This window comes from Cnephaeus nilssonii (assembly GCF_951640355.1).
Source record: "Cnephaeus nilssonii genome assembly, chromosome: 22".
Taxonomy (NCBI): Eukaryota; Metazoa; Chordata; class Mammalia; order Chiroptera; family Vespertilionidae; genus Cnephaeus; species Cnephaeus nilssonii.
In genome coordinates, this window is record NC_137093.1 from 15,794,025 (window position 1) to 15,821,753 (window position 27,729).

At 61.3% G+C, this 27,729-nt stretch overlaps 1 protein-coding gene across 2 annotated transcripts in view; it reads right to left on the reverse strand.

Moving 5' to 3' along the window:
- The window catches only part of KIRREL3 (kirre like nephrin family adhesion molecule 3), a 469,815-nt gene that overhangs the window by 13,922 nt on the left and 428,164 nt on the right, over positions 1-27,729 (reverse strand). For both annotated transcript variants that reach the window (XM_079763263.1, XM_079763262.1), the window contains exons 5-10: positions 20,138-20,295; positions 14,836-14,986; positions 8,568-8,673; positions 4,550-4,698; positions 3,358-3,485; positions 2,420-2,546 (exon numbers count right to left, since the gene is read on the reverse strand). In XM_079763263.1, the coding sequence (XP_079619389.1) occupies positions 2,420-2,546; positions 3,358-3,485; positions 4,550-4,698; positions 8,568-8,673; positions 14,836-14,986; positions 20,138-20,295 (819 nt within the window). The remainder of the gene's footprint in view (positions 1-2,419; positions 2,547-3,357; positions 3,486-4,549; positions 4,699-8,567; positions 8,674-14,835; positions 14,987-20,137; positions 20,296-27,729) is intronic.

Genomic DNA, 27,729 nt, shown 5'->3' on the forward strand with positions numbered 1-27,729 from the left:
TCTCAGCCGAGGGGGAAAAAAAGCTACTGGGAGACACTCAGGTGACTTTCTGAGCTCAGGATGCAAATGGCTTGGAGCTGGGGAAGGCAGATGTGGGGGACCCTCAAGATGAGGGCTTCCACACTCAGCTGGCTTTACAAGTGGGCTGAGCCCTCGGCGCCAGGAAGAGGCAGGAGGGCCTGTCGTTTCGGGAACTCCACCGGGCTTTGTGCCGCGGCTGGGATGGAAGTGATGAAACCAGAATACCACTTCCCCTCCCCTTCCCAGGAGCTAGGCATCCCGGGGGGGGGGGGCGGGGGGGCTCTCTGGCAAATGCGTCCGTTAAAGGGCTTCGTAAAAGAAACCTGAACTCAGAATCGAGGTGGATGGGGTTGAGGGAGTCACCGTGCAGCCGTCACACCGCTCGCCTCCCCTTCCTGAGATCCCGGAGCCAGCAAAGCAGCCCGCACCTGTGCCCGCCGACCCCCAGAGGGCAGTGGCTGGAGGTGCCAGCGGCTCGGATTTGTTCTGAAGAAAGCCCCATCATTCTGGGTCTTTTCAGAAGGCCAGGTCCCCCAGTTCAGGCCCCTTTGCGGGGGGCTGCACCGCCCCTCCCCCTGGTCTGCAGGAGCCTGGGCGGCTGGCAGGTTCCTCTCCCTGGCCACTTACTCCACCCCCGCCTCAGGGCCAGATGCCCCTCGTTCAGCAGCAGCAAACAGCTCCCTTGCTGCACTCCCATCCCTCAGGCATTCTCTTCCTCGCCACCCGGGGCGGGGGGCGGGGGGGGGGGCTCGTGCAGGACTGGAAGGCGGGAACGGGGGAGAGAGAGCAAGACCCTGGAGGGAGCAGACGAACTCCTGGGCAGATGCCCAGGCCCAGGCTGGGGTGTCCCATCCAAGAGACACGCGTCCCTCCAAGATGTGCGTTACCTCCCCAGGAAGCCTCTTCACATCTCTGCTGGGAACCCCCGAATGTCTAAAGGGACAATGGGTTGTCAGTCCCTCCTTAGTCAGCCCGGTTCCCCCAGAAACAAGGAGGCTCCTTTCAAAGCTTCAGGCTTGGGGGCCCCGGAGGCCTCTCTGAGTCAGAGGGTCCCCAGACTGGCTGGTCCCGGGCGAGTCATGGGCCAGCATTGGGGGTTGGAGGGGGGGTGGGGGGTGAGATTTCACCAAGGCCTGGCGCCCGAGCTGCGTGCCAGACCCAGAGCGGCAGGAAAAGGCTGCCGCCTGTTGCCATGGATACACGGAGGCGCCACCAGATGCTGTTATTTTTAGCCCTGCGGTGCCCATTTGCTGGTGGCGTCCTAGGGGCACACGGGAAAGGCAGGAAGGCCCCCGAGGCAGGGCTCTGCCCAGCACAGGTGTCCCGGGAGCACTCAGGGGTCTGGGTGGGTAACCCCTCTCTGTGGGGTCATGGAGAGGAAAGGAGACAGATGGAGGGGGGCCGGTTAATGGGGAGAGGAAAGGAGACAGATGGAGGGGGGCCGGTTAATGGGGAGAGGAAAGGAAACAGATGGAGGGGGGCCGGTTAATGGGGATAGCAGGGGGGGCGGTGGCTAAGGGGGCACCGAGCTGGTTAGTTTTCTGGCAAAGCGGGCGCATCGATGCGGCTTCCTGGGTGGAGATGAAGCCACCTGGGACTCGGCTCAGCCCTGGCAGATTGGGGGGTGGGGGGAGGGAGAGCAGGCTTGCAAGGGGCATGACAGACCCGAAGCAGGACACCAGGAACCCAGCGGCGGGAAGTTTGGAAGAGGCACAGGCCTTAGTGTTTCTCACCCTCTCAAGCACCTTGGGTTCCTGGCCGTGGCCCAGGCTGCCTCACAACAGGGACCCCGAATCTCTGTCCTGGTGCCACAACCGTCGTGGGTCAGCCAGGCCCGGTCTCAGCCCCGTCCCCTACAGGCTGCATGTAGTAGTCATCCAGTGCCTCCCGCAGTGTCCTCGGGGGGCGTGAAAGCCCTCTCCTGCTGTAGTGGTTTTTATATGCAACAAGGCACCTCCCCGCCCTTTAGCGGGACCCCTTCCCCGTCCCCGACCGCCCCCCCCTCCAGCACTTGGTCTCGTCCAGTTGGGTGGCTCTATTGCAATGGGAAGGGGCCAATCCGGAGTCCAGAGATGCGCCCTAAATTCCTGCCAGGGCCGAGGTCAAGTTAAAGGATGGGTATGGCTTTGGCTGCCCAGTGACCCCTGACCCTTCGTTCCTGGCCAGGATAAAACTGGTCGGCTACCACTTTCAGGGCTGAGACCCTCAGGAGAGAAAGAAGAAGAGAGGTGTCTGGGCTCCAGCATAGACGCGTGCACCCATAGTTGGGGGTGATGGCAAGGCCCAGAACGGATGACAGTCCCGTGGGTCACTGCCTGGGACCCAGACACATTGGGTCCCTCTCTTCTCCCTCCCCTCTACCCCCCGCCCCGGCAGGAGTGTGTGTGTGGGGTCTTACCATTGACAGTCAGGGTCACCTCTCGCTCACCGGCCCCTACCCGGGGCACCACGGCTCGGCACACATACTTCCCAGCATCCTCTTGGCGGACGGCTTTGAGGGTCAGGGTCTTCTCGTTGCTCAGGACCTAGGAGAATCGGGGTGCATCAGACACAAAGAGTGGGGGCAGGTGCTCTCTGTCTTTCGGAACCAGAGAGTCCTCGGACAGGCCTGGTGAAAGCCACACGTGTCCGGCATCTCAGTAAGAACAGGGCCAGGGAGGAGACGGACGGTTACTGCGCAGCACCTGCGTGTGGGGGAGCCCACACCACAGAGGGTGGGAGGTAGCCCTGGAGGTGGGGTGCAGAATGAGTGTGGAGGAGGGGGACTCCCTGGCTGTGCTCCGAGGCGGTCTCATACAGGGAGGGGCTGCTGGAGCAATGACCCTACAGCTGACCTTTGCAGGCCCCCGGACCTGCCTCTCCCAGTCATTTCCAGGATCGCTTTGGGGTGTGGTTTGAGGGGGAGAAAAGAAAGCACTGGCTAGCTCCGAGTCGGAATCCTGGCTTCTGCCTCCCCACCTCCCGCCGGCTCTGGCCGGTTCTCGGGAGACACGCTCCTTTGCACACTGAGGAACACGCCAGACTTAGCAGAGGCACAGAGAGAGCAATGCGAACCCAAAAGCTAACGGGTGACAACTCTGTGCCTCTCACTCCCGGTGTGTGGGTGACCCCCAGCTGTTCTTCCCAGGGTCACGGCGGGAAACGCACAGCGGCTGCTTGTGTGAAGGGCCGAGGAGGTCCCTGTGGGTACCCGGGGTGCCCTCTTCCCTTTCTGGAGCCTCTTCCTGGAGCCTGACACCCCGGTATAAGAGTGACAGGGCCCTGGAAGGCAGTGCCCCCGGGACCGGGGTCCCCCACCCCAGGCAGAGGCCCCTGGGGTCTGAGCTGCGGACTCACCACGCCGGAGCCCCGTTTCATCCAGACGATGGTCAGGGAGGGGTTCCCGGTCCAGGCGCAGCTGAAGACGGCCTCTGAGCCCAGGTCCACGAGCAGGGACTGGGGCTCCGATGTTATCCGGGGCCCGACTGTGACGGGTGAGGGACAGACAGGGCGCGGTGGGCGGGGGCTCTGGGGACCGCTTTGCGGCTGCCTCCCTTCCCCCATCCGGTGCCTGGGCCACCTCAGCATGTGCCAGCCCATGCCCTCACACTTCAGTCCTCTGCCCTTGGGCCTCGGGTCGGGGATAAGGGAAAGGCCCGCCCACCGACCAGCCGAGGAAAAAGGCTCCGGCCCCCTTTGTGCCTGGATATGCCCTCAGGCTCTCCCACCCCCTTCCCTCTGTCCTGGTCCCAGGAAGCGCCCATCCCAAGGTGCGGGCAGAGGGGCCTTCCTCCCTGGGCCTAAAGACCTGCATGTGTCTGCCCTCGAGTCAAGTGGCTGCTCCCCGAGCCTCCCGGCCCCCCTAGGGGCTCTGAGCTGTGGAATGGAGTGGCCAGGCGGCTCCCTGGCGTCCCCACCTCTGCTCTCAGGCTGTCCTCTGTCCCGGCGCCTCCCAGCCTCTTGTTCGAGCCCACGTGTTGCCCACACCCCTGCTACGTGGCGGGGTTAATGGAGGCTCCTCTCTGCACCCCCTTCCCCGAGCCTCCTGCGGACCAAGCCTGGCCCCAGAATGAGAACGATGGTGAACTCTTAGGCAGCGGACAGAGGGTGTGCAGGGAGCGGCTTTCAGGGAGCGAGAGTGAAATCTGGGGTGGGGTCGGGATGAGCCCCCGGTATGGGAGAGAGCACAGTGCTCAGCTGAGGTGGGGGGGGGGGAGGGTCAGGTGTAGAGGAAGTGTGGGAAGGGGCTTTAACGCTGGAAAGGGCCGTGGAGGAGCGAATGATCATCGCTGTGATGCACCCAGCTGCCCATCGGCTGGGCGGTCTCTGCCAGGCCCCGGGGAGGAGGGGCACCTCGGGGCGGGGGGCCCTGAACGGGAGGGGCAGGCTGGGGGGACAGGCAGTGATTTGCTCGGAGCTTGGTCTCAGGTCTCATCCTGCCGCCACACGAGGAGACTCTTTGCCCAGGGCACAGCACCGGTCCCCGGGCCCTGAGCAGAGACCCCCCGGGGCCCGCGCCCCCAGGGGAGCCCCCAGACTGGGCACTCACAGTAGACGTCCACGGTGCGGCTGATGTTGGTGCTGCCCAGGGCGTTGGTCACCTCGCAGGAGACGGGCTCCGAGAAGTAGGTGTAGTCCACGGGCGTGCGGTACACCTCTCCCGACGCCTCCTTGATGACCTGGCCCCGCTTGGCCCACCTGCAACACAGGCCCCGGAGGCTGTGGTGGCCTCGATGGCCAGGGCGCCCCTCCCGCCGGGGGGGCGGGATGTTTCTCTGGGAGCTGGGCGTATCCAGTCCACAGAGAGGGAGCAGGGCCTGGGGCAGGGGGGGCAGCCCCTGCGGGTCCCTCGGGGGAACTCCAGGCAGGGCGGCTTCCCGGGCTGGGGAGCGGTTGGCGGTGCAGGTGGCGGGCTTCGGTCTGAGGGTCACCAGGCGGTCAGGGGCACTGGCCGAGTGGGTTATTCTGGAGGGAGGTGGTTTGGCTGTCCAGTCGGTCAGCCATCTGGCTGGCTAGGCGATGGATAACACACTGTCAGTCCCCAGACGGCGTGGCCACCGGCTCTGAGCCTGTCAGGGACCCTGTCCTGGCCACGTTGGACAAGAAGGAGGCGAAGTCCGTGAGCTCAGAGGCCAAGGTGTCATGGCGTGTGCCCACACCTGCAGGCATGACCCCCCAACACCCCCACACCCAGAAATGAAGCTCCAGGAAGTCGGGGTCCACGAAAGGTGAGAAGCTGAGGGAGAGGGGTGAGCAGGGCTCCGGACCGCCCCTCCCCTTGGCCGGTTCTGTCAGCTCTCCTGTCCTGACTCCTGTCCCCAGAGTAGGTCCCCTCACAGTGCCCCTCTCTCCCTTCCACCCGCCCCATCCTCAGGGATCACACTTGCTCTTTTTTTCTGTGCAGTTTCCACCCCCCTCCCTTGTCCCGCTCCTCGGAGGCCTCGGCTCCATCTGTCCTGGTTTGTCAGGGAGGCAGGAGGCAGGCTGTGCTGACTTCTTTCATCAGCCATTCGTCCGACCAATCAGAGCCAGCCGAGTGGGGGGGGGGCGCGAAGAGCCTCGGGCCTGTCTGGGTCCTGGCCCTGGACCACAGAGCACTGTGTGGGCCAAGGACCAGGCAGCCCCTGACCCGGGGGCAGTGCTGGGGTCCCCCGGGGGTGTGAGTGCGCGTACGCCCGCCGTGGGGCTCTCCTTATAGGTCTCCCAGGCGGACAAAACTCACTTTAAAATCACAAAGCTGCCCTAGCCGGTTTGGCTCAGGGGATAGAACGTCATTCCACAGACTGAAGGGTCCCGGGTTCGATTCCGGTCGAGGGCACGTACCTCGGTTGCAGGCTCGATCCCTGGCCCTGGTCAGGGTGTGTGTGGGAGGCAACCAATCCACGTGTCTCTCCCACACCAATGTTTCTGTCTCTCTCTCTCCCTCTCCCTTCTCTCTCTGTGTCTCTCCCCTACCCTTCTACTCTCTCTAAAAGTCGATGGAAAAACATCCTCGGGTGAGGATGAACAACAACAAAAATAAATAAAAAAATCACAAAGCTTCCAGCTCGTTCCTCCTGCAGTTCAAGACCAGTGCTGACGGGTCCTTTGGCCCCCACCACTGTCACCCTGTGCCCACGAATCCCTGTGACCACAGCGCCCCTGCTGGCCCTGCCTGCACCCCACTTCCTCTCACTCCCGGCTCCATCTGCGCTTCCTTCCCCGCATCGGTCTCCTGCCCAGCCCGTCCCTCCAGCCGGGAGACCGCCATCCCCCAGGCTGGCACCATGTGGTTCTTATTGCGAATTAATATCGGGTAATTATTAAGAACACGATTAATAAATAACAATTATCGTTTAACAACAGAGCAAACCATGCTCCCTGAGAGCTTAAGGAGCTTCCCAACAAACCATTATGAGTTATTCATGAATCACTTCAGTTTCTAACTTTAATTTAATGACCCGACTTAATTGGCACTGCCCCTGCCTGAGGCGGATGAATCCGGGGATGAATGGGACGCGTGATTGGGGATCTGTGTCCAACCCCTACTCCTCCCGCCTGGCTGGAGCGAGGGGGTCGGGGCGGGACCCAGGCCGCTGGGCGCTGGGGGGAGGCCTGGAGGAAGCCGGATCCACCTTGAAGCGTTCTCAGGACCTTTGGCTGATCAGAAGTCCACGGGGAAGGGGACAGGTAAGAACAAGTGCCCACCTGCAGGGTGCCCCCGGGCCCACCTGACAGCTCCCCCGACTGTGACCCACAGGGTTGGATGGAGATGGGGTGGGACGCCCCGGGCCCAGGGCCCAGGGCAACCTGCATGGTCTCTGCCTGTATGCCTGCTTGTTCCTTTGTTAACTCTTTAGTTAAAAAAAAAAACTTGGAAATTATGAGGAAATTGCAAGAAGAGTGCAATGAACCGCCTTTCCCCTTCACTGGACTCACCAGCGGTCACTCTCTTGCCGTGTCTGCGTCATGACCCCGCCTCGTGTGTACACTTACACCTGGTCACCGTCGTCATCACCGGGGTTCTCACCCCATCTTTTTTGGGGTCACTGGGCCTCAGAAGTTTGCTCCAGACCGGCCCCTGGGCCTCCTGGGCTGCATGACTCCAGGGATCCCCTGGCCCAGTGCACAGCTACACCAGACAGGGCAGATGGATTTGCATCCGACTTAAAAATATCCTCGAGTTCTGGCCGGTGTTCTCAGCGGTTAGAGCGCCAGCCTTAGCACCAAAGGGGTTGTGGGTTTGATTCCCGGTCAAGGGCATGTACCTGGGTTGCAGCTTCGATCCCAGGCCAGGTCAGGGTGCATGTGGGAGGCAACCAATCCATGTGTCTCTCTGATCCAATCAATCAATGATTCTCTCTCATCATTGATGTTTCTGTCTCTCTCTCTCCCTCTCCCTTGCTCTCTGAAATCAATAAAAATATATTTTTAAAAATAGTAAAAACGGATGGAAAAAATATCCTCAGGTAAGGATTAAAAAAAAAACAACCCTCGAAGGTAAAGACTTGTCTCCTGGTTTCTGGTCCCCACGTTGTTTCATTATCTGCACTGCAGGGGGCGCTGCCTGGATTCCAGCCTGAACCTCTGGCTGCCGCTCCGGCCCATTACCTCGGATTCTGCCTCTGGGGCGGCACTGCCCCTCTGCCGTCCCTGTCCTCCCCCCACTCTGGCCAGTATTTCCTCCTCGGAGACCATCAGCCTCTCAGGTGCTGGCGGAGGCTGCAGCTTAATGACCCATTTCCATGGCAGAGGCCGCACTCCGGGTGCCTCCGTCCGGTCTGGGCTGGTGGGAAGGGACAGGGTGGAGTCAGGGCCACGGTGAGATCCAGGAGGAGGGGAGGCGAGTCTGCCCTTGAGCACCTCTGAGGTCACTGTCTCTTGGATGCCTCACGCGGTGATGGGGCGCAGGGAGGAGGGGCAGCTCTGAGCATTTATCCCGTCAGTCAGCCCGCGTTCCGAGAACAGCACACGCCACACACTGTGCTCCACGCTGAGCGCCATATGCGGCTCCAATTGCAGTGCTTGCCTCCGAGAAGCTCCGTCAACGGGGACAGACGAGCGTGGAAGCGGCGGCGATGCCTTAGCGGTGCTCTGAGCCAGGGATGCTCGGGGGCCACGGGCGTGAATGGTCCCAGGTGCCCGCGGGACAGGGAGCCGTCCCAGAGCCCCCACCCTGCCCAGATGAGCAGTTGGGTGACGCAAGACTAGAATCCAGATGCTGACCTTACTGGTTCCCCTGGATGGTTTTAACATTTTTTCCTGAGCCTCTCTCCCTCTTTTCAGAAAGAAGGGATCGTCGAGCTATCCACACCGGAGGGTGACACCTACCGTCTCCAGCGGAATGGGAGCGCGCCTGTGCGTGAAGGAGAGGGGCTCCGCCGGCCAGGGTGGCGGGGAGAGGCAGGCGGGAAGGGGTCCTCACCTGGCCGGGGTGGGTGGGGTGGTGGGGCACGGAGAAGGAGAGGGGGCACCCCCACCGAACCAGCAGGGTGCCGGGTGCCCAGGCCCACAGCGACAGCCCAGGTGACAGGCGGGGGTGGAGGCCCCGGGGGCCAGGCCGCGCCTCTCAGCGTGACGGCCCTCACCTGTACTGCGTGACGGCCGGGTTGGCCTTGGCAGAGCAGTGGAAGGTGACGACGTTGTCCTCCAGCACCGGCTGTGGCTCCACCGAGAGGTTGACCAGCGGGGGGTCTGCAGGAAGAAGGGAGTCCCTTGTAGGCCGGGGAGCTGGGTCCACGGTTTTGGGGAAGAATGAGGCCGGGAGACCCCCTCGGTGACCCGGAGGGTACAGGCCAGAGTTCCCGCCCCCACGATCCTGGGAAACCCTCAGAGCAGCCACCACTCCAGGGGTCCCCAGAAAGCTGGGGGCTTCAGCAGGGGTGCCCCACTCCCTGGAGATGCCTGCTTCAGGCAGTCCTGGGCGGCGGGGGGGCAGGGGGGGGGGGCGGCAGGCAGCCGGGCTCCCTCTGTAGGTCCAAAGCCTGGTGTTTCAATGAGCAGCCAGCTAGGAAGGACGGCTGCCCGGCCTCAGGGTCGTGCCGCCCACCGCCCAGCTTTCGGAGAGAACAAGCGGCTTCAGAAAGGAGAAGGGAGGAGGGGGGTGCCGTGGCCCGAGGGGAGCGTGGACACTGAGGCCGTTGAAATACAAGCGGCTGTCTTTGAAATGCCCGTGTCCTGTCTGTGCATCCGCTCACTGGAACGTGGCATTCACACCCTTTCATCAGCCTAATCATCTCCCCGGCGTCCTGACAGGTGGCCCCCAGCCCCCCGCGCCCCCCTTCAGCGTGATGAGAAGCTCACAGAGCTAAGTGGGGGGAGGTAGAAGAGAGGGGGAATGGAGAGAGGGAGAGAGACAGGGAGACGGGAGCAGAGAGGCACACGGGGAGCTGACAGAAAGGATGGCAGGCGGAGACCTACATGGGGGAGAGACGAGGAGGAAAGGGGGGCAGAGAGTGAGAAGAGCAGAGGAAGAACCAGACAAAGAAGCAGAGAGCTTAGAGTCAAAAGCGTAGTTCACACGGTCACAAAGATGCGTGTGGCAAGGAGGAGCCATGAGAGCTCGCCTCCCAGGAGAGCTATGACTCCCAGACTCGCAGCCACTCCCGGCTGCTGCCCATCAGGCGAGTGCCGGCCCACGCAGCCAGGACCCCCAGCTCCCAGGCCAGACTACGCAGGAGACCCGGCCCTCTCTCCACGCAGGGCTGGCCGGCTAAGCTGGGCACCCGGAGGCTGACGGCGCCACCCGGGGACATGGAGACCCAGGGAGGAGCTTGCATCTCGTGGGGGGTGGGGGGAGCATGCTCTGAGGTCTAGGCGCTTGAGAGCTGCCCTCTGCGTCTGAATGTGTGCCTGGCTCCCGTCCCCCATTCCGACATCAATATTAGGAGGCGAGTGGAGCGCCTCCATCCAACACTTGTGGAGGAGGTGATGGCGCCGGTGGGACAGAGTCTAGAAACCCAACACGGAAATCAGGGGGGGGGCAGTTCCGGGAGGCCCACCCCACCTTTGTCAAACGATGGGTCTCGGGGAGCAGGGCGATGGAGCACATAACTATGGGGACCCTTCTTGCTGCTTGGGCCCCGCTTCCATCACCCACCTGCCATCCTCAGCTCATCCTTGGAACTGTCTCCCGCAGCTTCCCCCCTCTCTTTGCCACACCCTCGATACCTGCCTTTCCCGCAGGACCTCGGAGAATGGGCCCCAGGAAGCACGCCAATGAGAAGACAGATTTCGTCACGCACAGATGCGCTCCCCTTCCTGGCTGCTGGACCAGCTGACGCCCACACCTCCGCTGTGGCCGCACCTCCACCCTGGCCACAGCCCCCGCGCTCCCCCTCCCGGCCCCTCCTCTCGTGGTGCAGGGTATGAACTTGCAGGCGTCTACCAGGCTCCAGGGGCAGACATAGTTTGTGCCACATCCAACTATTAAACATGATTTTAGTCCCACGCGTGATGTCGGCTGCGTAACTTGCAGAGGGCAGCTTTGATGTAGCTGGTGGAACCGAGATCACACGGAACAGATGTTACAGCTGAGCCTGTTAGCGTTTCTATCAGCAACGCGTGTGTGCGTGTGTGCGCGCGCATGTGTGTGTGCGCTCGCGGATGTGTGTGTGTGTGTGTGTGTGTGTGTGTGTGTGTGTGTGCATGCTCAGGGGAAGTATTACAAGGAGGCGGGGGTGGGAAGAGAGCGAAATTCCATGACTTGGTGGTTTTATAGCACATCCATTTGCAACTTGGCAGCTGGATGCAGAGTCCAGATGTAGCGAGACTTTGGGGGTGTTAAGCTTTCTCTCCCATTACTCAATCTGGGAGCTTTGTCTTCCGTTGGGTAACATAGAAAGACCGAGGGAAACAAACAACAAATGTGCTTTTGCTGAGTGTGGCTGCTTCCTGGTTGCCTGAGAAAACGAGCAGGCTTGCAACGGCAGCTCCTCCAGCCCATGGCGTCCCCAGCCAACACCTGGGTGCTTATTGAGCGAGCAAATGGAGCAATGGAGGAAGAGGCTGGGGGAGGCTGGGGGTGGAGAGAGCTTGATCTTTGCTTGGCACATGCATGCAGACACTTTCGGGAGGGGACACATGGATGGAATCCCCTGTCAGGGCTGTGGGGGGCCCTAGGCTGTGTGTGGGGGCTCAGGGGGAGGGGTGGCCGCACTCTGTGCATGGTAACAACAGCTGACAGGTGCAAAGTGCTCACCACGTGCCAGGCACTGTGCTAGGCACAGCATCTCAATGACTGAATCTAACCTCACAGCAACCCTACGAGGTAAGCATTGCTACCGTTGTATTCAGATGAGGAAACTGAGGCACAAAGAGGTTAACGAACCAGGTGAGCCTTGGCAGAACCATATTCAAACCAGGAAGAATGATGTGGCCTTAACCACGGCCTGCACTTCCTCGGATGGGGCGGGCCTATGAGCAGGCACCTGGGTGCTGAGCCTCCATCCATGATCCTGCACTTCCTCTGATGGGGCGGGCCTATGAGCAGGCTCCTGGGTGCTGAGCCTCCATCCATGATCCTGCACTTCCTCTGATGGGGCGGACCTATGAGCAGGGACCTGGGTGCTGAGCCTCCATCCATGATCCTGCACTTCCTCAGATGGGGCGGGCCTATGAGCAGGCACCTGGGTGCTGAGCCTCCATCTGACCTCTTCCTGAGGCCTCCCTCCTCACGTGGCTGAGATGTCCTTGGGAAGAGAGGCCGCCAGGGCCCAGGGACCTGGCAGGGCTGGCGTCCTCCACCGACGCAGACTATCATCGCGCGCCCTGGCAAATCGATCATCTCATTAGAGTGCATTCAGGGCAATGCCTTTTAGTAGCTGGTGGGCCGATGTGTGGGGAAGGCTTTCCTGCTGAGGGAGGTCCCCGGTGTGAAGCATATGGCCTGGAGCACTGCTTCCCCCGTCTCCCTGCCGGGCCCAGGCCGCGGCCCTGGGAGCCAAGGGGGGGAGGGGGTTTCTTTGGTGCAGGATTCGCAGCTGGCACAGGTCTCCTGCCCGGGTTAGGATGGGTGGGGAAGGAGGGAGGGGCTGGGCCACGGCCACAGCTGGCAGCTCGGCCATCGGAGACTTGGATGACTTGTACCTCCCTGCCTCCTTCCTCCCAGGGCGGGCTTGTGTCTGGAGAGAGCTCTGATTCGTGGTCAATCCTCGGGCAACAAGGGAGCTCGGATGTCACTCAGTGCAATCAGACAAGGCCCTGGAGTCCCACCGTGGGGCACCCCAGCTCAGACCCGCACTCCTGGGGGTGGATTCTTCCTGGCCGCTGGACCAGCTGATGCCCACAGCTCCTTGCTTCCTCCCCGTGGCCGGGCCTGCTGCTCTACGCCACGGCTGCTGCGCAGAAGCAGGTGGGCATGGAGAGCCAGGCCCTGGGCGAGGGCCAGGGGAGGGAGGCACCCCTCTGAGGCTGATCCCCAAATTTACACGACCTTAGAGCGAGCATCTTCCTCCCATCACCCTGCTGTTCTTGGCTCTCACTGAGTGAGGGATGAAAGAAAACCTCCCCTGCTTGGTGTGGAGCGGGGAGAGGGGCCAGCAGCTGATGCATACGGTGGAGATAAAGCTCCTCCAGAACTCAGCGCGGTGTCTGCTGTTACAGCCATGTCTTCTGCCCTCTGGAGTGTAACGGTGTCTGCAAGGACGCTAGACACTGAGTGGGAGTGTCTGCTCTTAGGCCCCAAGACGGGTTCAGAAAACCCTGGGTCCAGCCTGGGTGGCTCAGTGGTTGAGCATTGATCTATGAACCTGGAGGTCACAGTTCGGTTCCCAGTCAGAGCACATGCTTGAGTTTGCAGGCTCGATCCCCAGTGGGGGGTGTGTAGGAGGCAGCCGCTCAATGACTCTCTCTCGTCGTTGATGTTTCTATCTCCCTCACCCTCTCCCTTCCTCTCTGAAATCAATAAAAAGAAGAAAGAAAGAAAGAAAGAAAGAAAGAAAGAAAGAAAGAAAGAAAGAAAGAAAGAAAGAAAGAAAGAAAATCCTAGGACACAGATCCTTGGAGTGCCCTGCGGAACTGAATCCAGAATGTTGGGAAGTGTTTTGAAATGAATTTGAGTTAAAGCAAATAGAACGATGGGGAGGCAGTGAGTGCCAGCCCAGGACGAGGCACGCAGAGCCCCTGACGAGGCCCCACCGGCACGTGGTGGCCTCGCGCTCCCTGGCCGAGGGGGGCGTAGAGAAGAGCGGCTGACTGTGAGCGCGGGTCGCTGACACCTAACCCGGCCCCGTCTGAGAGGACGGCCACGGAGCGCCTCGGGGAGCCCTGCCTTGTTCTCCGGGACCGACGGGCACTTTGGGGACCTTCCGGGGTCCCCTTCAGGTGACATTCGGGAGTGGATGCTGGCGCAGCTCTAAGCCTCATTGTTGATGATATTCACTGTAGTAACTGACCCTCGCTGAGGCCCACCGTTGGGAAGCACGGAAGAGGGGTCACCAGCGCAGGTCTGCAGACCGAGGCTGCCTACATTTGAAACCGCTGTGGCCTTGGGCACGCTCATCAGACTTTGGGAGCCTCAGTTTCCCCAGATGGGGGCCATCGTCATACCTGCTCTGTACCAAATGGTTGTACAGACTGAATGAGATAATACATGCCAAGTACAGGCGGTCTTTTCTCCCTTCTCCTGCCCTTGACCGGCCCCTCCACGAGACCCTCTGAGAGGGGCTGGCGCTATTCACCGGGTGTGGAACCCCGAGGGATTGCGTGGGGCCGCCTGGGAGGCCAGCAGGGCCAGGGGTGACCAGGACACTGACTGACGTGGAAGCTCTGCCTTAGGCGGGTGTAGAAACGTGGCTTAAACATGTCACCTGCCAAGGACCCTCGTTGAGATGTTTTCGCTCCAGGTGACAGTAAGGACAAGCGGGCCCTTTGGGGGTGCACACATTCAAACCTGCCAGGCCAGGCGCTGTCTGACCCACGTGCTGCCCGAGGATGTCCCGCAGGGAGGCAGCCTGAGGAGCTGCTTGTGCAGGCCGGTCCCTTCCCAAACCCGTGGCCAGGCCGGGGTGTGGGGGTTCCTCCATGCCCGGGCTGGGGTGTGGGGGTTCCCCCATGTCCAGGCCAGGGTGTGGGGGTCCCTCCGTGCCCAGGCCAGGGTGTGGGGGTCCCTCCATGCCCAGGCCAGGGTGTGGGGGTCCCTCCGTGCCCAGGCCAGGGTGTGGGGGTCCCTCCATGCCCAGGTTGGGGTGTGAGCGTCCCTCCATGCCCAGGCCGGGGTGTGGGGGTTCCTCCATGCCCAGGCCAGGGTGTGGGGGTCCCTCCATGCTCAGGCCAGGGTGTGGGGGTCCCTCCATGCTCAGGCCAGGGTGTGGGGGTCCCTCCATGCCCAGGCCTGGGTGTGGGGGTCCCTCCATGCCCAGGCCAGGGTGTGGGGACTCCTCTGTGCCCAGGCCGGGGTGTGGGAGTCCCTCCATGCCCAGGCCAGGGTGTGGGGGTCCCTCCGTGCCCAGGCCTGGGTGTGGGGACTCCTCTGTGGCCAGGCCGGGGTGTGGGGGCTCCTCCCAGCCCAGGCTGGGATGTGGGGACTCCTCTGTGCCCAGGCCGGGGTGTGGGGACTCCTCTGTGCCCAGGCCGGGTGTGGGGGTTCCTTCATGCCCAGGCCGGGGTGTGGGGGTTCCCCCATGCCCAGGCCAGGGTGTGGGGGTCCCTCCGTGCCTAGGCCTGGGTGTGGGGATTCCTCCGTGCCCAGGCTGGGGTGTGGGGGTTCCTTCATGCCCAGGCCGGGGTGTGGGGGTCCCTCTGTGCCCAGGCCGGGGTGTGGGGACTCCTCTGTGCCCAGGCCGGGGTGTGGGGGTTCCTTCATGCCCAGGCCGGGGTGTGGGGGTCCCTCCATGCCCAGGCCGGGTCAGTACTCACGCTGGATGTCGATGGTGACCGAGGTCTCCTTCCCCGCGGGGATGGCTTTGTTGGTGGCTCGGCACACGATGCTCTGCCCGTTCTCCACGTCTCCGGGGGAGATGAACAGGGTGCTCACGATGCTCTCGCGCTTGCCGTCACGGAGCAGGGTCTGGGGGAGGGAGAGAAGGCCCATGTCACTCGGCTGGCAGGGCCTGGCAGCTACAGGAGGAGGGAGCCCTGTGCTTGGAGGCGGGCAGCTCAGGCCCCCAGGGCGCCGTCTCTGCGCAGAGCCGGGGTCACCTGGGCTCCCCGGCCTGGCTGCGTGCTGGGCTGCAGGAGAGAAAGGAACCAGAAAGCTTCCCATCGCGGGAAAATCAGCCTGGACTGGCAGACCCCGGATGAGGAAGGAAGCCGGGCCGGGCTGGATCGGAACCAGGCGGCTGGCCCTGTGCAGTAATCCCCATCGCTCTGCCCTTTGTGTCCGGGCAGGGGGCTCCGGGTCTGCAGGAAGCTCTGAGGCGTGTGTGACAGGCAGAGCTCTTGTCCCGCCACAGGGACATGGTCTGTCGAAGGGGGTGTAGCTTGGGGTGTGGGGGTAAGGGCAGGCCTGGGTGGGGGCGTGGCAGCATCCATGGACACTGACTTATCTAAACCCTAAACCCTTTCAACTTTTCAAATCATTCACTTCCTCACCTCATTAGAGCCCTGGCCAAGTTATAGGCCAGACAGATATCATGTCTTCCACGGGACAGGTGAGGAAACAGGTGAGACCGAGAAACGTACACTTCAAGGTGGAGGCGAAACAAGTAAGAGGCTCCTGCAGTGGGTTAAGTGGTGTCCCCCCAGGGTTCAGGTCCCCCTGGAACCTCAGAATGTATGTGACCTCATTTGGAAACAGGGTCTTCACTGATTAGCTAAGGAATTAGCAGTTAGTTGAGACTCTGGATTTGGAATGGGCCCTAAAGCCAATGACTGGTGTCCTGACAAGAGGGAGAGGCAGGGAGTCCGAGAAACAGAGGAGAGGGCCATACGGAGAGGGCGGCAGAGACTGGAGTGATGCTGCCACAAGCCAAGGAGAGCCGGCAGCCACCTGGCGCTAGAAGAGGCGAGGGAGGGTTCTCCCTAAAGCAGGGGTGGGGAACCCTTTTTCCTGCCAAGGGCCATTTGGATGTTTATAACATCATCCGAGGGCCATACAACATTATCAGCTTCAAAATTCACCTGCTATCTGTGGTCAAACATTTGTAATTAATTCACCTCTCATGCCTTGGCAGGGCCAGACCCAAGGATTTTTCGGGCTTTACATGGCTCCAGGGCTGGGCCGGATATTCCCCACCCCTGCCCTAAAGCCTTGGAGGGAGCATGGGCCCGTCAGCACCCCGAGTGCAGACTCTGGGCCTCCCCGCTGTGAGACCATGAACTTCAGCCGTTTTGAGCACCAGGTGGAGGCCCTTGTCAGGGCGGCCCTAGGAAACCAATCCCAGTCCTGAGGGTTCTGGTCTCCCGTCTCCCATTCCTTAGTTTCCATGGGACCATGAGGTCATTCTGCAGCTAGGCCCGCCCCGCCCCTCCCCTGCCCCCCCTTTCAGGGCCCTCCCCATCAGTTTGGAGCCCCGGGAGGGGAGCCCACCGCTGACCCGCGAGGTGGTGGGTGCTGGGACGGCAGGTGGGCAGGAGGGCCACTCCCAGGCGGGACTGGCCAGTCCTCGGACACTGCTGATTCTGGGCAGGAGCTCACTCCCTCCAGAAAAGGGTGGCGGGTGCAGTCTTATTTCACCAGGGAACAGAATAAGAGACTTCCCTCCCTCAAGCCTCCTTTAAACGAACAACGGCCGGGCCTCTAATCTCCCCAGACCCTGGAAGGAAGGGAGCGCTATCTCTCTTCAGCAGAAGCGAAAACCGAGTTCAAAGTGAGGCAGGAACTTGCTGGGCAGGGCTGGGGTTTGCACTTGAGAATGACTCTGAGCCATGACCCTCCCTCCACAGCTCCCCGAGAGTCGGAAGGAGGTGAGTGCGATCTCCACGTGAAGGTGGGAACAGCTAGGACCGCTGTGTGGCCTCCAAGGTCACAGGGCCAAGGTCACGGAGGCTGCCGGAGCCTCTCTCTGGGTCTGCAAGGCCAGTGTGGTCCTGCTTAGCCGGGGCACAGCCTGTGGCCTCCAGCCCTGAGCCATGACCCGAGCCTCCGTCAAGGTCAGCTCATCCTGTGTAGACAAGGCCAGACTCTGAGATGCCAGAGAGATCCCTGGGGCGGGGGAGTCGTCCGCACTGTCTCCCGGAAGCTGGAAAACTGCCCGGGGCCTCGGCAGGTGCGGGTGGCTTGAGGCCTTCCCTGGGCTGTCATGGGGTGGTGGCCTTAGCCCTTGGGCAGAGGGGTCCCCGGAGAGGGGCTGGGGGAGAGGGATGTGGGAAGTCCTAGCTAGCCACGGGGCAGTCCGGGCAGTGGGTGGGGAGCAGGCTCCAGGCCAGGAACTGGATGGCGACCAACCGAGGCACCTGCCCAGAGAAGGCACAGAGGGTTGGCCCCCAGCCCAACCCCAGCGGAGGGCGCTGCACCGCACCACAGCCGCCGGCTGGCTCGGGCCGGGCAGCAGACCGCCGGCGTCTATAAATATCGAAGCGATAATAAGAACAATTTCCTGGGTGGAAATAAGACCTGGGGTGGAGCGTGTCTGTGTACGTGTATGTGTGCATGTGTGTGTGTGTGTGTGTGGGGGGGGAATGAAGTGGAGAGGGTGTCCATACTATGCCCCCCCCCTTTATCTTTACTCCCCCATTGTGCTAACAAGGGGCATGGACATACGCTGGACTGAGCTGGCCCCTCCGCGGATCTGCTCTTTGCGGCCGCGGGGCAGGGCCAGCGGGTGCCCGCGCTCCTAATGAGGCCCCGGGACTGCCTCCCGCCGCCTTCCCGCCCAGGGTGCTCCTCTGCCTCCGAATGATGATTAATGACATATTTACTGTGTCCGGGCGTGTGCTTTTCTGGGAAATAAAAATTCTGGTTCAAGCTGTTTGTTCCACCTAATTAGAGAAAAGGGAGATGTGTTCATTAAACCAGGGAGAGAGGGGAAGGCAGGCTTGCGGCTCCCAAAAGGAGGCTCACCCCGGCTCCCAGCTCTCGGGGACCCCAGGCCCTGGACCCAGGGAAGGGCCAGGTCTGCAGGGATGTCCTGGGGGAGGAGGCCGAGAAAGGCCAGGGAGGCCTGGGAGCCCGCAGGGTGGAAAGCTGGCTGGGGGGAAGGGGGGGGCGGGTGGCCTGCCGGCTCCCGCCCAGCCTCCATCTCTCTCACCCTCCTTTGTCTCCTTCCCTCATTCCTTCCTAACCTCCTCGCTTCTCAGCTTTCTTTCTTTTCCTTCGTTCTCCTCTGACAGATCTCCCCTGTACTCATATGCAAATGAACCTTTGGGCTGTGAGGCCTTGAAGGTCCCAGCCAGGCCGAACATTCTATCATTGGCTGATTCCCACGGGGCCTTCCTTCCCAGCTCCTTCTCGTCACTGAACTTGGCTCTGGGGACACGCTGGGGGCCCCAGCCCCCCACCTCCTATTTCAGAAACCTTCGTTCGTGTGCAAATCAGCTCGTCCAGTGAATTATTAACGGCGAGTCTTCTGTTTCTGGGCCACTACTTCCAAGGCCCGGGGCAGCCCTCCCTCCGGCTTGGTGGCACGCGTGTGCTGCCGGGTCCCAGCCCAGGCGGCCCCTCGTGACCCTGATGGCAGCTCTTGCAGGTGCACAAGGACCAGTGCAGCTGCGTGCGCAGGCGTGCGCTGGGGCGGGCGTGCACCTGCCCCCTGCACGGGGGTGAGTGCGCCGAGCAGTAGCCTTCGTGGATGGGTTTCCAGCTCTCTCTGCCTCCAAGGACCCTTGGGCTGTTCCAGTGGCTCTGTGAGGTCTGGGGCTCATCTCTAACCCCTGCCTGCCCGGGCGCAGCTTCCTGTCTGTGCCCCATGCCCCACCCCCGAGGGCAGGCCCTTGGCCTTCAGTTGGCAGTGGTCCTGGGGGCCGGGCTGGCCAGGGACAGAATGCGCCCTGGGAGCGGGCGTCCAGTGCAGGCGGCAGCCAAAGTCCCCGGGGGCCTCCGCTGGGCAGTGGAGAGCCAGGCTGAGCCCGAGAGATGGGAGGCCAGGAGATGCCTGCAGGGGGTGGGGGGGTGGAGGGGATCCCATGTGAGGATGATGGAGGTTTTCAGGGGACGCGGTGGGTGGGTCCTCAACACCTGTGCTTAAAAGAGGCCTTGAGTGAGACCCAATTGCCTGGCAACCAGGCCTCCTCTCCTCTCTTCTTTACTCACCTCCCCCACCTGTGTCCTTTTAAAAAAAACAAAAGCAAAAGACATCTGATTCCCCTCTTTACAGCTGCCTGGAGAATCCACCAGGGCCGGTTGTCTCGTCGCCTGAATGGGGATGGACAGGAAGGTGGAGGCCTGCACGGTGCATTTGCCCAGACCCTGCCTTCTCAGGCACCTCCCTCTGTGCCCTGGGGCCGGGAGCGACACCCATCACAAAGATGCCAGGAAGAGTGGAGGCTGCTGGGTAGAGGCTCTAGGCCCTGATAGGCAGATGGATAGAGGACGCTGGGGTGACAGGTGGGGAGAGAGTACCCAGCGGAGAGGCTGGTGGAGGGAGCTGGGCCCAGTGTGGGGGGTTGTTATTCCACAAGTGCTCTTAGCATGGGCCCCGTGAGACCCAGGGTCCGGGCAGCAGCCCGCAGCCGGAGGGAGCAGGGGTGGGAGCAGAGGGTGAGGGGTTCGAGGTAGGTATATACACGCCGTACTAAGACCCAGCACCTCTCCAGGGTCCAGGCCTCGTTCCTGCACCTGGCAGCAGCTTGTGAAGTAGCAGGTGGAGCGGGGGCCCTGGCTCCCTGGGGAGATTTCTCTCTGGACTCAGCCTATAGTGTCCCCCCTCTTCCTCAGCCTGTCCTGCCCACCCTGGTTTGTGTTTGATGCTGGTGCCAGGCCCGGGGAAGATGGCCCGAGCCCGGCGGTCCAGGAAGGGGACTCGGGGAGAGGCCTTGAGATCACTCCAATGTTGCTGCAGCCAGATGCCCACTGGGAGCCCAGGCGCTCACCCACACGCCAGGCTTGGAGGCAGAGGGGGTACGAGAGGCCCACCAGCCAGTGGGGGTGAGTCTCTTCCAAGAGACAGAACGTTCAGATGAACAGAGCCATAGAGTGAGAGAGAAAGTGACATGCAGAGAGAGACAGAGACAGAGGGAAAACAAGAGCAATAGAAAGCGAGAGAGAGCAAGAGCTTCAGAGGTGGGGTGAGCTGCCCCCTCCCCCTGCCCTGCCCCCACCAGCGCTGCCCCCAGGCCTCACCTTGGAGTAGGTGGCCCCGTTGATGACCTCTCCCTTCCGCAGCCAGACGATGGTCGCCGCGGGCTTGGCGTTGTCTGCGTGGCAGGTGAGGTTGAGGGGGTCCCCTGCCCGCAGGCTGATCACGGGCCCCCCCAGGATGACGGGGTCATCGGGTGGCACTGTGGGCAGAGGAGGAGGGAGGTCAGGCTGAGGGCACCCTGCCCCTCCAGCTGGGCAGCCGCGGAGCTGGCGGGCTTTATGGAGCTGATGACAAACAGTAATTACCATTCTTTAATAACCGTTAATCCCCGAGTATTGTCACAGTAATAACAGCAGTAATCCCGCACACGCGCACGGCGTGTTTATTTGCAGAGGCTGTTCCCAGCAGCGCCTCATCCTCTGCTGGCGAGGAGCCTGCGAGGGGACAGGGCAGGCCCTGAACCTGGTCACAGAGCGAGGAGCAGAGCTCCGATGCCCAGACAGTATCTGTAGTCTCTTCCTATTTAACAACTTCTTCTCCTCCTTCTCCATCTCCTTCTCCTCCTCCTTCTCCTCTCCTTCTTCTCCTTTTCCTTCTCCCCCTCCTCCTCCTTCTCCTTTTCCTTCTTCTCCTTCTCCTCCTCCTCTTCCTCCTCCTCCACCTCCCCCTCCTTCTCCTCCTCCTTCTTCTTTTTCTTCTCCTCCTCCTTTTCCTTCTTCTCCTTCTCCATCTCTTTCTCCTCTATCTCCTTCTCCTTCCCCGTTTCCTTCTCCTCCTCCTCCTCCTCCTTCTAGACAGAAAACTATTTTTTAAATATTTTTTAAAAAATTGATTTCAGAGAGAGGAAGGGAGAGAGAGATAGAAACATCGATGACTGAGAAACATCATCCGTACCCACATGCCCCCTACTGGGGACCGAGCCTGCAACCTGGGCATGTGCCCTGACTGGGAACTGGACCGTGACCTCCTGGTTCATGGGTCAACACTCAACCACTGAGCCACACCGGCCTGTCTTCTTTTTCTTTTTTAGACAAAGCACGGTCACATCTGTTGCCTGATTTCATCCTCACAACAGTCTTGCTAGTAAAACATGATTATGACCCCAACTGCAGACATGTCGAAACGAGGCTCGGCTCAAGGGGTCAGGCTCAAGGTCACCCTGCCAGGGAGTGGCAGAGCCAGGGCTGGGAGCCAACCCCTGACACCTGGAGCACCGGGCGACCCCTTCCTCTCGGGGGACAGGTGACAGGCAGCCACTCAAGACCGAGACAGCGGTTCAGGGGCTGTGCAGCCCTGGCATCGCCTTAGCGCTTTACCCTCCACAGCGGCCCCAGCTCCCTCGCCCCAGTCAGAACGAACCTCTCCTGCTGGCTCTCCGCTGGGTTTTCAGGCCCCACACTGTGGCTGCCGCTGGGGACCGGGGTGCCGGGAGGAACCGACATCACCCTCGGGGCCCTGCGCAGAGCCCCGTGCCTGGCGGGGTCCCATACACACTCGCTAAGGCCCAGGGAGCCACGCCTGTGACCCCATGATGACCCTGGGAGGCAGGGCAGGCGCTCACGATGACACGTGGCCAGCGTTTGGAGAAGACGCCCAGTGTCGGCAGGCGACTGGTCCAGGTCACAGAGTCTCTCCCAATGTCAGCGCAGTGGACACTTCGGAGGTGCGGCCTCGGAGGCTTCTGCCTCTCCCAGGACAACCCACAGAGGGCAGGTCTCCCTAGAGACGCCCTGGGCACCCTGCTCCTCCTTGCTGGAGGGGCTGGGAACTCAGTCTGGAGGCTGGGAGGGGCTGAGTGCAGTCTGCCAGGGAGTGATCCAGGGGTAGCTGGGGGACAAGCTAGGGCCCTAGAACAAGGACTCAGTGACCGAGAAAGTCCATCGCCCCCCTCCCCCCCCACCCCAGGCCCTGTGCAAGCCTCCGCGCTGGGGGCTGGGGCAGGTGGTCTCAGAGCTCCAGGCACCCCCATCTCCCCTATAGGTGCTGCTTTCCCCTCTACCCTCCCCCAGAGCGCGCCCCACAACCTGCCTGGCTTCCTTCTCCTTCCCTGGAGCTCCTGCATCTGGGCTCTCCCAGCGCCCCGGGTCCCTCAGGGAACAGCAGGAGGCTCCGGGTCCCCTTCAGCCAGCGCTCTGCCCTTCCTTCCTGCCTCCAGGGCCTGGCTCAGGACCCAGCCCTGTGAGCACACCCCCCTTCCCCCCTCAGTTTCTATTCCTGAGAAAGAACAAACCCTCAGGGCATCCAGAAGTCCTCATCAGCCCCAGGACTCCGCCCGGATCCTGGCCCAGGGAGAAGTCAGCCTCATCTAACCCTGCCCAGCCTCCCGGGGGGGCCTGGGCACAGGCAGATGGTGGGTGTGGGCTGGACAATCAAGACACCCGGTACCCCCTCATTACTGCCGGAGGATGCGGGTGTGGCCTGGGAGCCGAGGGAGGCTAATGAGGGCTTTGCACCACTGGGGGTGGGCGTTCCACTCTCCGCAGAGGGAGCTTCATCTCCACTGGCCGGTCCTTCCAGCAGGGAGGGCTGGGCTGGGCTCCGGCGCCCTCCCTGGGTGGGGGCAGCTTTCTCCCCGGGAGGGGTCCAGGATGCAGGCGAGCTTGCCCAGGGCCAGGAAGACGGGAAAGAACCACCGGCAGCTTTAGGAGTGGAATGAAGCAGCCCATGGGTGCGGTAGGGTGGAAAGCGCCCTCCGACCGACGGCGAGGCCCAGAGGCAGCCCCTTCTTCCGGTTTTATTTCCTCAGATCTGAAATGGGAGAGGTCGCCTGGCCGGCGTGGCTCAGTGGCTGAGTGTCGACCTATGAACCAGGAGGTCACGGTTCGATTCCCGGTCAGGGCACACTCCTGGGTTTCGAGCTCGATCTTCAGTGTGGGGCGTGCAGGAGGCAGCCGATCAATGATTCTCTCTCATCATTGACGTTTCTATCTCTCTCTCCCTCTCCCTTCCTCTCTGTTTAAATAAATAAATAAATAAATAAATAAATAAATAAATAAATAAATGTGAGAGGTGAACAGGGGATCTGGAACATCCTCCCTGATAGATCCTCCCTTCCCCCAGCTGATGGACGGAGTATGACGTAAACTCCACCTGCAGCCCGAACATTCCTGAGCACCTAACCAGGCACCTTATATGGACTGTACATTGAACCACCAATCAGCACCTGCCAAATACCCTAAGTCCCCCAATTCCTAAGTCCCTAATCATGTGCCTTATATGAAACCACCAATCAGCGTGTGCCGAGTACCCTAAGCCCCGTCCCTTCCCTTTCCTCCCCTCAAAAGGCGCCTTCACCCCTGCACATTTGCTCTTTCTCCTTGGAAGGTAGCCCGGCAGGGGTCTCCTCCTCCAATAAAGCCTGTGTCCTGGTCTCCGGCCCTCTGTCTCATCTCTCACTCCCCAGCACGGACATTCGTGGGGTCTGGCAGTGGTGTAAGCCAGGCCACAGCTTGCACTCTTCCGGGAGAGGTTTTGAAAACCAAGGCCACACACTGACCAGCTGGACCGATTCCTGGAGCTGGACCCCCAGCAGGAGGGCTTTCCAGCTCCCGGCGGGTCCCGTGTGGCCAAGTTTAAGAACCGACGGTCTCTGGGCCTTGGTTCCCGCTCGTAATGCCTCTGGCCACAGTGCGGGGACTGAGCAGGCCTTTCCAAAAAACAAAGACCGTGCTGGGCGGAGCCCTCCCTCCCTGCTGTGCGGGGCTGTGCTGGGAATACTGGATTGGGGAGGGAGGGGAGCGGAGAGGGGCGTGGGCTGCAGGGTGGATTACACACACACCCACACATCCACCCTCAGAATGGGTGCTGATTACATCTTCCCAAATAAGCGGTTATCACGCCGGGTATTCATGTAGCTATGCATTATTGATTGGCCTTCGCCTGGCTGCACACCAGATGGGGTGTCGGGGGGAGGGGGGGCGGTGCAGATGGGGCTGGGGTGTGTGGGGCGGATGGGGGAGGAGGGAGGAAGTTGGGGGGCCCACAGGCTGAATAGAAATCAACGGTTTCTGGCAGCTGCAGCTCCCCAGGTACGGAAGGGGGACTCATTCCCTCTCTCTTCTTCGGAGGGACCCAGAGCTGAAGTGCTTGGGGGGGGGGGGGGTGGGCGGTGGTGGTGGTGGTGGTGGGGGAGCCTGGAGCAGCCTGAGCCTGGACATGCATTATTCATGAAGACCTCACAGGATTGGTTATTATCCCGAACCACTACAGAGTTTGGTCTCCTAATTTTTAATCACAGGGAAGGTGGAAACGTTAGCCTTTTGTGATTAATCTGGAGATAAAAATAGTTGGCTGTTTTGGTGGTGTGCTCCTTGTCAGTCAGGACAAAATGCATTCACTGTGGAGTGACTGAGGCCTGGGGGCGACCAGAGCGGGTGCGGGGGGCGGGGGGAAAGCTGGCCCCCAGAGCTGGGAGCAGCCAGCGGAGGCCCGGCTCTGCGCTGTCCAGAATGGCCTTTTCTGTGTCCTCCTGTCTTGCTGGCTTCGTCTCGTCCATGAGGGCACAGCTTCCATTCACATCCTCAGCGAGGCCCATGTCATCGCCCCTCCTCTGCTCTCCATCACACCTCCCGCCTGATTTCCCCATCAGGGGGGTCATGTTGTCCGTCTCCCTTTACTAGAAAGGAGGCTCCCTAACGACAAAGGAAGACCCCGACGTCTTGGTCGCCGCGGCATTGCCATGTCTAGATCAGTGCCTGACGCGTAGCAGGTGCTCAATAAACACTTGTTGAATGAATGAGCGAACAACCCCTGGGCTGGGGTCTCTCCTGCCCTTCCCCTCCATTTTTATATGATGCACGTGTGTGGGTGGATAGAGTTGGGGATGGATGAGTGAGTTGAGTGAGTGCGGGCGGGGGGTGGCGGGGGGGGGGGGGGGGACTCGACAAAGAGGAGGAGGTCCCCAGCCCTCACTGTGGTGTGACATTTGGGGACTGGCTGCTTCCTGCCGTTTCTGGCGGGAGAAGCCTGGGCTGGGGAGGCGTGGTGGTAATGATGGGGTGCTCCTCAGCCTGTTTTCTTGGTAGCACCCATCTTCTTGGTCCAGGAGGGACCCCAGTCTGATTTGCCTGGATCACAGGCGGGGAAGAAGGCTTCAGGCTAAACAAGGTGACAGATCAGAGACACCCGGCTGCCGGGTACGAGCAGGTGAGCTGCTGGCACTACTTTCCTTTGCTGTTAGGTAGGCATCAGCGTTCAGCCCCAGGCCCTGGGGACTCAGGCGGGGGCGGCGAGTGGGCTGAGTTCGGCTGGGAGTGTGCGAGCTGACTGGACCGGAGGGAGGGCACCTGGGCCTCTGGCTCATCCTGACCAGCACCTCACACCTCCAGACTCTCCCTTCACCCCCCTGTCGCGGCTGCCGTCCGGATGCCAGCCTTGCTCCCCTCCCCCTTCCTCCCATTCTCCTTCCAGCTCCTCCATTCAGTCTCTTTCATGCCACCGTCTGAGCAGATAATGGCTGAGAAAACCAGACCGGCCTGCCTCCTGGAGACCTTTGCTCCCCGGGCGCCCGGCTGGGCCTGCAGTTCGATCCCACCTGGAGCTTGTTACAGAGGCAGCTGCTGCGGGGCCCCACCTCCGGGCCTCCCGAATCGGCCCTGGCGTTGAAAAGGACCCCGGGCCCTAACCAGTTTGGCTCAGTGGATAGAGCATCGGCCTGCGGACTGAAGGGTCCCAGGTTCGATTCCGGTCAAGGGCATGTACCTTGGTTGCAGGCACATCCCCAGTAACATCTCTCATCGATGTTTCTAACTCTCTATCCTTCTCCCTTCCTCTCTGTAAAAAAATCAATAAAATATATTAAAAAAAAACACGCAAAAAAAAAAAAAAGCTAATTGATGTACTCAGTAGTACACTACTGTCCGGTGACCGCCCAAGTGCCTGGGCTCCTGAACTCATCTCAGAACGGGGCCACAGCCTGAACTCTCTGTCCATTCCTCGTTGCTCTTTCTCCCTCCAGCGCGGCCAGGTGGCCATTCGGAAACTCAGTCTCTGCCACTGACAATGCTCACTGGCTCCCGGTGCTCCAGGCAAACACTATTCCTTAGCGGAGGCCCCGCAGCTGGGCCTTCTCTCTCCAGCTCTTTCTCCTGTGCCGGCTGCGACTGGTCTGCTCGCCTCCCTGCAGGGACAGCCTGCCCTTCTAGAACTATATGCATTTGTGTGTGCAGTTCCCCTGCTGGGGGTGTCCTGACCCCGAGTCCCAACGGGCTAGAATCCCCTGGTCTCGACAATCAGTTCAGAGGCGACCTTTGCCTCGTTAACGCGTGGGCATTCTTTACGGGGTCGGCACCTCCGCCAGGAAGCCCTCTCTCCATCTCAGCTCCTTCCCTCCCTTGTCTGGGCTCTGCTCTGCCCGAGGACCCGGTGCCACTTGCATGAGCTCACGTGGCCTTGATGCCAGTGCTGTTGGCTGCCCCGAGAGCAGGAGCGCCTAGGGCTGGTCCTTGCCAGGTTCTGCTTTCCCTCCCAGCATGTAGGACGGTGTCTGCCCGCAGTGAGCATCTTCCCTGAACTGCCGAGTCGGAAACCAAGCTCCCGGAGTTCCCCCGGCACCTCGCTGGGCCTTCTACCCGGCACTCAGCCCAGGCCGAGTGCATCCAGCTGTGGGCCCGGGTCAGGTTCCCTGCATCCGGGGTAGAGGCTCAGTCCTCTTTGCATTTTCCCATCTCCTAGCATATGGTCCTGGATGTAGTAATAGCAACAACAATGATAGGAATAGGAATAATAGCTCACACCGATCCAGGGCCAACAAGACGTCCGGAACGTCATCCAATCCTCACAGCGACCCCATGTAAGATAGACGCAATGATTGTGCATATTTTGGAGATGAGGAAACGGAGGCACCAAGTGGTGAAGTTACCTGCCCAAATGAGCAGCCGATTGGCCGGGAAATAGCCTGTTTCAGCCCTTGTTCCCCGGCCCAGCCTCAGCCTGGCCAGCACCGGCCTCGGAGCCCGGGGGAGCCACCCAGTGATGAGGAGATCAGGGTGGAGGCAGGAGGGCAGGGCCCTTCCGGGGCCGAGGGTCCAGGGTGGGGCGGTGAGGGCAGGGGCAGCTGCTGTCAGGGCCGAAGTCAAACAAAGCCGCTGGTTTCCCCCTCGAATTAGGCAGGGCATTCTGTTTATTCCAGATGAAACAGGGCCTGAGCCATCTTATCAGTGAGGAGCTGTCTGCGGGGAGAAGGACGTTTCATTAATGCTGAGCAGACGAGTAAATCACAGGATGTAGGCAGAGCAGGGGGGAGAGAGCGATGGCAGGGAGGGCCCCAGACTGGGGCTCCACGCACATGGCCGTGTGTGTGTGTGTGTGTGTGTGTGTGTGTGTGTGTGTGACTGTGTGTGTGTGTTGTGTGTGTGTGTGTGCACACCTGTGTGTGTCCAGAGGAGTCCTGGCTTGGGTGCTGGTGGGTGGGGTGTGGAGAGCATGCATGGAGGCACAGGTAGCTCCCCTTTTGGTGGGAAGGGGGACCTGTGAGAGTAACGGGGAAAGGAACTGAGTGGCTGGTGGAGGAGGTAGGTCTGTCGAGTGTTGGGGGGGTCAAGCACAGGGTGTGGGTGGCCCCCTAGGCCACCTGGGAGGTAGTTGTGCAAATGGCCACAGGTCAACGTGAGAGCCCTGTTTAGGCATGTCAGCA